Source organism: Pleuronectes platessa, chromosome 6, assembly GCF_947347685.1.
Source record: "Pleuronectes platessa chromosome 6, fPlePla1.1, whole genome shotgun sequence".
Taxonomy (NCBI): Eukaryota; Metazoa; Chordata; class Actinopteri; order Pleuronectiformes; family Pleuronectidae; genus Pleuronectes; species Pleuronectes platessa.
Window position 1 is genome coordinate 4384636 of NC_070631.1, and position 11029 is coordinate 4395664.

The 11029-nt window shown below is 41.5% G+C and overlaps 2 protein-coding genes across 2 annotated transcripts; one reads left to right on the plus strand and one right to left on the minus strand.

The window, feature by feature from the left end:
- The first annotated feature begins 253 nt into the window (after positions 1-253).
- LOC128442973 (matrix metalloproteinase-19) lies at positions 254-3883 on the plus strand. Its single transcript, XM_053425635.1, has 9 exons — positions 254-572; positions 1379-1467; positions 1566-1696; positions 1787-1999; positions 2184-2445; positions 2505-2620; positions 2759-2923; positions 3077-3204; positions 3302-3883. The coding sequence occupies exons 1-9, from the start codon at positions 456-458 to the stop codon at positions 3539-3541; spliced, it is 1461 nt and encodes a 486-aa protein (XP_053281610.1). The 5' UTR covers positions 254-455; the 3' UTR covers positions 3542-3883.
- On the minus strand, positions 3580-9468 carry LOC128442974 (transmembrane protein 198). Its single transcript, XM_053425636.1, has 5 exons — positions 9336-9468; positions 7456-7747; positions 5485-6060; positions 5259-5386; positions 3580-4660 (listed from the first exon to the last, which is right to left on the minus strand). Exons 2-5 carry the CDS (start codon positions 7607-7609, stop codon positions 4511-4513), a joined length of 1008 nt encoding a protein of 335 aa, XP_053281611.1. The 5' UTR covers positions 7610-7747; positions 9336-9468; the 3' UTR covers positions 3580-4510.
- Between the last annotated feature and the right edge of the window lie 1561 nt (positions 9469-11029).

Here is an 11029-nt window from a genome sequence, read left to right on the forward strand (position 1 = left end):
ATGACTCAGAAAGTTTTGCAGCTTAATTGAATTTGAATTGTTTGTTCTTCACCTTTAGTTGATGATGATAAGCTGTTTTTTTTTTTTAAATCCTTCATTTGACGTAAACAACATTACTCGGAGGTTGTTCTGACACTTTGGAGACAAACGGCTCTAAATGATGGAGTAAGAAGGCGTGATCACGACGTTAGTGTTTGAAATGTGTTTTGGGTTTTTGTCGTCCACACATTCCTCGTGCGAGTTTATCGTGTGGTTTTGAGGCAGATCTGGAGCAGACAGTATAAAAACCCAACCTCTAAACTGGGGCACCAGCTCCAGCTATGATCCAGGGACCCCAGCACCCAGAGGATGGAGGAACACGGAGGAGCCTCTCTCCTCAGCGATGACTAGAAACACTCAAAAACTTCATCTCCTTGTGTTGGACTCCGTTGAAATATTTTTTTTAATTCTCACTAATGGAAAAAGGCCCAGAGTATAAAATGGGACATAGTCTGGAGTTAATGGTTCTTTTTGTTTTGATGACACCAGTTCCTCTTGCTGCCCTGAACACTGAGGAGTTTACCAAGGCTGTGGTAAGATGACGCAGAAAACTGGAGATTCTGAAACTTGAAAACATTATTGTAAAAGTTATCATAGTTACTTGAAAATAGTTCTTGAATATAAACATAAGTTTGAGTTTTCATTCGGTTTAGATTTTTACAGCAACTGGGTGTTTAATTGCTTATGATTATAGATTCTATATGATCACAATCTGTGTTATAACATAAACTACAATCATCAAATAACATTTCAAGTTCATATTATTTTACTTTGCAGAAATGACATTATGATGTATTATTGGGATGGTTCGAAAATACACTGTGATTTCTTCTCAGGGTTGTTTGGGAACATGTAGTTTCTGATAACACCAGCCACTCCCTCTGATAACACCAGTACCATGAAATGAAACTGAAAAAATATCTGCAAGAATATGTTGAGGCTTTGATATTTTAGTAGTAAAGAGTAGATAAAAATAGAACGTGGCTTTTTACTCTCAACTATGAACATTCTTTGACAGATTAATACTGTTACCGGCTGCTTTAGACTTTTAAATTAGGATTTGACAAATAAAATAAATGAGCAATCAAGATTTTATTCGTTTAGATTAAAATATCCATCCATCATCTATGGATTGGTCGGCTCTGTAGATTAAAACACCCACTATTATATAAAATTATTAAAATTAGCACCACACCCAGTTACAGCACCCAAGTACTGGTTTTATGTAAATGTTCCACTGATAACAATCCAATAAGAGGATTTTATTGCACAGACAGAGCCCAGTGTGGACTGTGCATAATGAGTAGATATGTTAATACTCTGAGTTGTCTCTCTTCAGGCATATTTAAGGAGTTATGGATATCTGCACATCCCTCTGGACAGTAAAGGCCCAACCCCTCCACCTGCGGCAATATCTGAAGCAGCAAGGTGACTGTCTCTTAAAATATCAGTTTTCATTTTTTAACCGGAGTCTCTTTGCCCCTTTGAATCGTGACACATCATAAAAAAAATCTTTTGTCTGTCAGAATCTTTCAGAAAGTGACAAACCTGCGAATATCCGGAACCTTAGATTCAGCCACACTGTTGATGATGAACAAGCCTCGATGTGGTCTGCAGGACTCGTTCAATAACAAGTCCCTCAGATACAGAACCATGGGTGAGTCAACGTCTTCATGTTATATATTCAGATTGTTGATAAACTGAATAACCTCTCAAAAAGGTTAACGAATGTTTCCTGCTGGGACAGGTTACTGGCGTAAGAAGATGTTGACCTACCGCATCTTTAACTACACCCCCCACTTGGGTCAGGGAAGGACCCGGTCGGCCATCTTCAACGCCTTCAAGTACTGGAGTGACGTGTCGCCGCTGCGGTTCAAGGAGATGCAACAGGGAAGAGCAGACATCAAATTCTCCTTTCACAGAAAAGACAAATCGTGTCCAGTTCCCTTCGATGGACGAGGTAGGACAGAGTAAACCCAACACAACCATAACCCCAACACAACCCAACCCAACCCAACACAACGCAACCATAACCTTGGCCAATAACCTATGAACCCAAGACTCCACACATAATTTGATCATCTGAACAAACTGTCCCCCTCTATTCTCTTCATATTTGGTTAAATGTCACGTTTTATCCTCAGGCCACGTTTTAGCCCACGCTGACGCTCCCCAGTCGGGCATCGTCCACTTTGACGAAGACGAGCTGTGGACCGAAGGGCGGAGCTACGGCTCCAACCTGATGATCGTCGCGGTTCACGAGATCGGCCACGCTCTCGGCCTGGGCCACTCACAACACTCCAGTGCAGCCATGGGACCTGTGTACAACGGGTACCGCTCGGACTTCAAGCTGCATCCAGACGATGTTCGAGGGATCCAAGCCTTATATGGTGATATCAGAATACCGTCACACTGCTGAGATATGATCCCTGTGCTGTTTACGATATCAGTTATGCAATTTGCAGTGTCGTAACCCTCTTAGGAAAAGCCGTGACTCTTCCTCCGCCCAGAAAACCAAGTCAGCCGGCACCAGGGGGCGTTGCAGATCCTTGCAAAGCCACATTGGATGCGATCATGTTGGGTATGAAGATTCTAAACCTGTCTGAATGCACTTGATCTAAGAAACAAAAATGATAAAGGAAGAACATTGTGTAGTAATTCTTGCCCTGACAATGAACTGCAGCTACAGATCTTTGTGTTCCCACCTGTGTCCCTGTAGGTCCTTCACATAAGACGTATGCTTTCAGTGGTCAGTACATGTGGACAGTGTCCAGCTCGGGCCCCAGTTCTCCAATGCTGATCTCAGCGCTGTGGAAGGAGCTTCCCGGGAGCCTCGATGCAGCTGTTCACTCTCAGCGGACCGGAAAGTCCTATTTTCTGAAAGGTTAGGGTTAATTTCAATGCTTCAGACTTTCCCACCCGAGCCCCAGGGGCGGGAGGTCCCACGCTGGCAGGGTTTGAACATTTCAGAGAGCTCGTAAAAGTCGTACTGCAGTTGTTACAGATTTTTTTCTTCTTTCCAAATGTCCTCTCACAGACGACAAGGTGTGGAGATACACGGGATTCAAACTCGACCACGGTTACCCCAGACGCTTGGTCAATGTCCCAGCAAAGGTTGACTCGGCCTTGTACTTCAAAAAGAACAAGAAACTGATATTTTTCAAAGTAAGTGATGAAAAATAACATTTACTTCTGTTAATTTTGCAAAACATATATTTGGTGGAATGGCAGATTCTGTAAAATAACACTCTTCTCATGTCAGGGATCTGGATACTGGCTGTGGGATGAAATAGGTCCGACAGACTTCAGGTCATATCCCAAACCCATCAGCCACCTCTTCCACGGAGCGCCCAGCAGCACCGACGCTGCGCTCACGTGGACAAACGGACATATTTACTTATTTAAAGGCTCTGAGTACTGGCGTGTGAACCAGAAGCACCAAACCGTGGAGAAGGACTATCCTCAGGACATCGCCTCACACTGGATGCAGTGTGACGACTGAGCCACTAGAGGCCACCGAGGAGTCAACACACAACAGTGTCAAAACAACTTCTTTATTTTGAGGCTGACAAACACTTTGGAGATGTTCCTCACACTCTGATAATCTCTTGTGTGAAGGATGAGTTATTATGATAATTGTTATTGATTTAAGGACAATTCATGAAGAAATATTTGCATAATGTGATGTTTTGATTTTCCGTGGAAACAAGACATGAATTTGTGAAAAGTATCTATTAACACACATGAAATGAATAAAGACAAATTAAGACTTTGCGTTGTGTGATTCATTAAGATGTTGTTATCTACTGACAAATGTTTCATATTATGGGACCAGTTAGGGAAATCGCCCAAAAGCTAATTAAAACTTTAGTTTATTTCTGAAAGTTGAATCCAGAATGAGAAGAACACCAGATAAATTAGTCCTGCTAAATGCTAATTAGGTTTGTAGAGTAGCAGCAACTCGGCTTGAATTCAATATAAAATAAATACTGTAAAATTAGTAATAGACTTTGAGCTCCACCCAAATTCCACCTGAGCTGATGTCCAGAGAAACTTGTTTCAACGAATGTGCTGTTATGGATTTATTGCTTGAAACCACACAACGTTGAAACTGCTGTAACAAAAACTAATCTATAAAATCACACCTTAGGTCTATGTTTGCAATCGATCATCAGTTTCCAGAGAGAAAATACAATAGTATGAAAAGAGAACGTAAACTGCTGGGAGGATGTTGTGATCAGATGAGTCTGGTGTCTGTGGATGTTGTATTAATTAACCTTGTGATCTCCCAGCTCCTCAAATCCCTCCGTGTGCCTGTTGATGATTATCTGAGGAAGCCGGTTCGGGGAGATTTACCGGCAGCAGTCGAGACGGTGTGATTGTTTTCCTCTTGAATTTCAGCCGTTCAGAGATTCAGCTGTAATGAATTCCTCCGATGTGAGTAGTTTACAACAAACGAGTGATGTTTGTTTCAGAAGGTGAAAACAGGGGAGGAGGAAGTGAGAGGCACCATGGAGCCCGTCTCAAAGTCAAAGTCAATGAGGGCGTGTGTGACGGTGCTGAAGCTGCTGTTGGACGAGCCTGTTTCCAGCTGCCGCTCCTGAAGGCTCTGGAGATAACTCTGCAACACAAGCAGGGGGGGGACATGTTGTTGTTGATGTGATCATCAAGGACAAAAGAATCATACATGAGGAGCCGTGATGGAGATAATTCAAGTGCTGTGGTCATTTTGAGATGTTAATTCTATATCTGGCTGCTCTTTCCCCCATTTCCCACCACATTTATTTTACAAATGTAGTTGCATGTTAAGATTTCATATAGAAAACATGATGGGTGGCCTGAATAAAATGTTTTGTTCTTTTATGAATTCATGTTTACTGATGGAGACAATTTAATTCATATTTTGTTTGCGGTTCACTGATAATACTGACAAATGTTTACACTAGTAACATTTTCAAAGACTTTTACTTGTAATGGAGTATTTCTACACTTTGGAGTATCTTTTACTTAAAGGTGTACTGCAGAACTCACATATAAATAAATCTCATTTTGCAAAACGAGTTCACTCAGTGCTGATTAATCCCATCAGATCCAGGTATATTTTTTATGATAATAACATATTTAGCAGTATTAGAGGTTTAAATCTGGTGTCTGTGGTACTGATGTGTTTTGCATCAAGCAGGTATTTTGAAGAAGGAAACAACAGGTGAGGTACTGACCGGTGCCAGGACGTCTCCGGCGTAACGCTTCAGGGGGGGAGGCCTGCGCCGCCGGTGTGGTCGAGGTCTTCCCCTGCACTCTCTGTACCTGAGCTTCTTGGCATGTTTCTTCTGTCTTTTGTGTGCACCTGGGGGAGAGTGAGGGGAATCATTAGTGTGACAGATGGCCTGTTCAACATGAAGACAGCCGGAGCCTGAATGCATCAGTCGGTGCAGATGAACTCACCTTCTGTGTGAGACAGTCCTTTCGCAGTGAACCTCCACTGCACTAACACACCTAACAGACTGAATACAGGACAGATCCCCATGATGGTCCCATTATACCAGCACAGTGGTGGTGGGGCAACTTGACAGAGAACGTCATACACCTGATCAGGCAGCATGAAGGACCCCACCAGGTAATCCACACACAGCATCACAGTGGTGGCTCCAAACACAGACGTGAAGACGATGCTGAATAGTTTCTGCCACAGGAGTGTGCAAACGGCGGTGATGATGCTGAGGACCAGTATGGTACTGGGAGGCACCCACACGGGACTGAGGCTGCAGAACTGTCCGACGACCACCAGGGCGACGAGGGAGAGGAGGGTCCCGAGCTGCAGGCCGCTGAAGAGGAGTCCTATGGCCGGCAGCAGCATCGTCATCAGGCCGCAGAGCACCCCCACGCCCAGGCCTAACCCCGCCTTGGTCTCCGGGCCCAGCTTGATGTCCAACACTGGCTCTGTGTGGTACAGCAGGAGGACGGATGTGGTGCCGAACAGGAAGCCAGAGAGGAACATGACCATCTTGAAGCAGCGGTATCCTGGGAAATCGATCAGAGACAAAATCAGTTTACATTTACAAATCCAAACTGGACTGCAGTATTTTACAGATGCTTCAGATAAGACGTTCAAAAAGCAAAACAGAATTGAAAAATTCAGAATTGAAACACACAAACAAGAAGCATAATACAATCACATTGTCTGAAAATCAACTCTCCTCACATTAGCACTAGTTTTTGTTATTATTTCTAAATTTACTACATTTCTTCCCAGGTTACAGTTGATACTTTGAGTTTTGATGTCTTGAATAAAGACAAATATTGTGTTTAATACAGATTTTCTTTCAATCATAATTCTGTCTCGAACAGAAGACTGGAAACTGGTAATCATCTAATTTTAGAGTAATATGGCATACTCAGTATATCCATCTTTACATCATTTTGAATAGTAAAAATACTATTTATACAAACTTTGAGGAAATGAGCTGGACAGTTTGAGTTTTACATGCAGAAACGCCGGTGAAAATATTTCCAAAGTAATTTTGAAATACTGAAAATGCAAAGTAAAACAAACTCTTTGTCGAACTTTAGGATCCAATCAAGAGGAGCAGTTTTCTGACAACAAACAAAAACAAGTTGTCAGAAGCTAAAAGGGAAAGTTCATCCAGTTTTGTGTTTGGATAAACTTTCCTTAAACAAACATACAACAATGTCAGATCCCTTGTAAAAAAACAAACACAAAAGGTACAGTTGTCTTTACTACAGTGGTAGTAATGAAAGTAAAAATCTGAAAACACAACTCGAACAAAACGGAAACAGCTGTTCTCCTTCAAGTTAAACATTATTTAGCAATATTAATAAACTTTCTAACAGACAACAGCAAAGTTGACAGTGTAGGACTTACTGGGACCTTACTGGGAGATTGGCAGCGTGTGTGTTTGAATAATGTCACGTGCTTTAGAGAGCAGGTCGACAGGACACACAACTGCACACACACAGCTTGGTTTTGTTGTGTTTACATTTTGCAGATTATTTTTTCTTACAGATCCACAAATGACTGTTTTCTGGACCAGAGAAGGTGTTTAACACAAATCCAGAACCGCTGCCAGATCTCTCACGAGCTGTCGCCATGTTTAACACGGTGACGTAGGTGAGATGTCGGTCAGTGCAACAGGTGGCGCTTCATATACCTCTGTGGGAGTCAGACACGGGGCCGTCCCCATCTGCCTCCTCCAGTTTTGGGATTATCCAATCTAAACCCCTGGCAGCCTTCCGACACCTGCCACGAGGCCTTAAGCCATAGAGATACTATAGATACTTTTGAAAACAGTTGATAAATAGTCAACTTGTGACTTTAAAAGAAGAGAAAACTGCTTTAAAAACCTCGGCCTCCACTGAAAGGTCCCACAGTGCAGCTCTGGTTTCATGAACACGTACCGAAGAAGCAGTAGATGAGGCCGAATGAAAGGCAAACCGAGCAGACGATGGACGAGATGACTTCATACTTCATGCTAATCTCCAGCGTGCACATGTCCACTCCGGCTAACTCAGCTCCTGGCTCCTCCACAACATAGTCTGGAGGGGCGGTCATCTTGGAGGATTATCTCTTCTGCTCTGGAGGAGAATCTGCTTTGTTCACTGGGAAACTGCAAAGTCCGGCATGTTGCATCCAGGCCAAGAGGAAGCTCCAGAGTGGAGAACGTGTGCAAAAGAGTTTCCTGCTGTGCACCTGCAAAAATCAAGTGTTAGGGTAAGTGTTTTCAGCGACAAACATGAATTCAGCTCGAGGTTTTCCTGGCTGCAAACTGCTATTATCCATCATGTCTTATGACCATCCTGGGAGGAAATTATATTAATTTAACTTGAAACATCATCATATTTCCAAACGACATGATTTATGTGAGAGGATGTAGCTCGTTCCCACGTTCAAGCATCTGTTCAGGAACCAGAGAAGGAAACTGGGGATCCCCTCGGAGCTTTTCTCTTTCTGCTTCTTTTGTACAAGAGCAGGAAGCAGATGAGGAAACGACCCGGTGGCTCATTGTTCTGGGAACAGGTACTGAGCAATACAACAAAAACAAAGAGACTTATTCTGAAGCATAATGAAGACAATAACAACCTGTAGTGGAGAAGAACTCAGATCTTTAGATACAAGTCAATACGGCAATTAAATAATAACAAATAGAATAAACACCTGAATTTCAGCATTTAGCACTGATATAAACTTATAATATCAAAAGTATAAGTAAAGTATTACGCATGCATATATTATTGGAATGCTATTACTGATGTACATTGTTTATATCACCTTTATTTTGAAGCATATATAGGAGGTAATTTAGATTATTTATATACTTCTGGAGCTTCTCCCTATATCATAAACCATCCTTTTGTATAACTGTATTTCGTGTTATTAGTCTAAATCTGCATATTGCTAAAATATAGAGCAACAAATTGTGCAATATTAGCCTCAGGTGACGAGTCTATGTACATAGGTACTTATAATAACCCAAAATACTTTCAACTCATAAAAAAAAAAAAATTGTGAGTACAGAGAGCAATCTGCTCTTTTTCTTATCTTGGCTCTAAATCCAGCTGTAGACACAGTACTTAGTGATATTTACATTTATTTTACTTCAAATATCAAAAGTAAAAGTACAACGGATACAGAATGGCACTTAAACCTTAAAGATTGCGGTAGTTTTAAATACTTCATACACCTTTGAAACTTGTGTCCATCAAAGTGCATCATATTGTTTGTCTATATTTTATGCTATCAATCTTAATCTGCAAAAATGTAAAGTTATCAAACTAATATAGTGCAAAGAAGTTTTCCTTCACTTATAAAGTGAAATAAATCTAATTATTTTCAACTCTGAGAAAGTGTGTAACCCTCGTCTCTCTGACTGCAGCCACAGTGGGTCTGACTGTAAAGACCTTATAAGCAGTTCAGGCAGATACGCGCTCAGCAGATGGAATTAGAGGAGCTTTAGCAGGTGAGTGATCCTCCTTCTGTTTATGTGAACTACGTGTCCTTCTGTAAAGTCGAGTGTAAAAACACAACAACACTTTTACTTTCTACACCTTCAGAAAAGCAACGGCTGCTCTGCACGGGATGAAAAGCTGCTGAAATGAAATTCCCCTTTTATTGGTTTCGCATGTTTTGTGATATTCTGTCTTTTCAGCGACATTACTTTTCAACAAGTGACAGTGTCACCATCAATAAGAATCAGGGAATATCTCACTTAAAGATGTTTAGGAAATCTATAAGGATTTATCTCAAATGAAAACATGAAATGAGGAAATAATACTTCTACCTGGAGTGAGGCATCTCCACGCAGCAGACGATATCAGAGGAAGAAATGGGTCTTCAGTGGTAATTCCAGCAAAACCAGTGAGCTGCTTTCCAGGAGCCTGTGATCTGTGGGTGAGACTCCGAGTTCGACTCCCTCAGGCTGTTGAGCACGTGAGCACAGATCCCTCACTCCCCTCACTCCCTCATCTGTGCTCACGTGCTCAACAGCCTGAGTCTGAGAGAGAGAGAGAGAGAGAGAGAGAGAGAGAGAGAGAGAGAGAGAGAGAGAGAGAGAGAGAGAGAGAGAGAGAGAGAGGCCATCTGCCCCCAGCGACCAGTTGAGAGTCCAGCTCTCACTTCCCATGATCCCACGGGGCCTCACCTTTATCACCTCAGAGGTTTAACCAACTCAGCTGCACTTTCCATTGAAGGTCAAGGTGGATTGACGTGAAGGGATATTACCTTGGCTTTTAATCCATTAACTCCAGAGACTGTCATGGATATATACACATATACAGTCATATGTTTATGGTCTGTGAAACATGACTCTGGGTTTCCTTCAGTTTCACATGTTTCTGAGAGCTTGGCCGGAGAGTTGTGCTTTGTTGGATTGATTTGTTTTTGCAAATGTTTTGCATTCCCAACAGGATGCATCACGTGTTGACCTGACTTCACCTCTAGCGCCACCAGGTGGTCAACATTTGGGCTTAGAATTGAACTTGTCAACACCGAGATTCACATTAAATCAGCCTCAGTTATAGTTTGTGCTCGTTATTTTAGCCCGTTAAACTCTAGACTAAGAGAATGAAAATAAAATATTATTTAGTATTCAGAAATAAGGTGATAGGAAGCACACGGTCTTATTTAACAATCTGGAAGGTTTTATAAAGTTGCACGAAAGAAAAGTATAAGGCAGAATCAAAATCTAATTAATACTACTCCTACTTCTACTACTACTACTACTACTACTACCTAATAATATATGTTTATTTTTATGATTGGCATTTTTATTATTAGTTATCCTTAGATTAGAAGTTTTAGTTAAAGTTATGAGTGTGTTCTGTTGCTATAAGTCTGTTGTTAATATATAATATTTGTCAAATGTGTTCACTTCAGCCTCCACGAGCTAATTTATCGATGCCAAATTCAAACAGCGGTGACAAACATAAGTTTAGCAAAGATATGATTTCATGCTGCATTTGTCAGAGGAGGACTCTGTTGTTACTCCTTTTAAAATACACGCCATAAAAAAGTACTTTCAAAACACTTACACGAAAAAAGCGGATTCCCAGGAAAGCTGTATATTATAATAATATCCTGGACGACCAAACTAAAATCTTATTTATAGACACCGATATAAAACTGAAAGTCTCCTGACGCAGCTTCGAGGGGAACACTGTGTGAACAGAGTTATATTTTATGTGTGTTTTTAGTGGAGCATAAAAGACCTGAATGATGCCACGAGCACAACGGCCCATGTCCGGAGGGAAGAGCAGATTAATGAAGAGCAGATTAATGAAGAGCAGATTGATGAAGAGCAGATTAATAACGACAGCAGTTATTGTCATATTACCGCGGGGACACTGAGCTGCAATAAGGTCGACTGTGAATCGGAGCCGTGTGGAATAAACTCGGTTCTTCTTGTGAGGAGCGTAATAAAGACGTCACCAGTCTGTGGTGGTTTCATTAAACATGTATTTTTCAAAAGGGGAGAGA

Excerpts from the sequence above, each read along its gene's own strand:
- LOC128442973 (XM_053425635.1), top strand. The coding sequence starts at position 456 with ATGGAAAAAGGCCCAGAGTATAAAATGGGACATAGTCTGGAGTTAATG. Across the intron at positions 573-1,378 it reads AGGAGTTTACCAAGGCTGTG|GCATATTTAAGGAGTTATGG; the intron begins GTAAGATGACGC and ends GTCTCTCTTCAG. Across the intron at positions 2,000-2,183 it reads AGTTCCCTTCGATGGACGAG|GCCACGTTTTAGCCCACGCT; the intron begins GTAGGACAGAGT and ends TTTTATCCTCAG.
- LOC128442974 (XM_053425636.1), bottom strand. The coding sequence starts at position 7,609 with ATGACCGCCCCTCCAGACTATGTTGTGGAGGAGCCAGGAGCTGAGTTA. Across the intron at positions 6,061-7,455 it reads CCTCATCTACTGCTTCTTCG|GATACCGCTGCTTCAAGATG; the intron begins GTACGTGTTCAT and ends TCGATTTCCCAG. Across the intron at positions 4,661-5,258 it reads CCGGAGACGTCCTGGCACCG|AGTTATCTCCAGAGCCTTCA; the intron begins GTCAGTACCTCA and ends CTTGTGTTGCAG.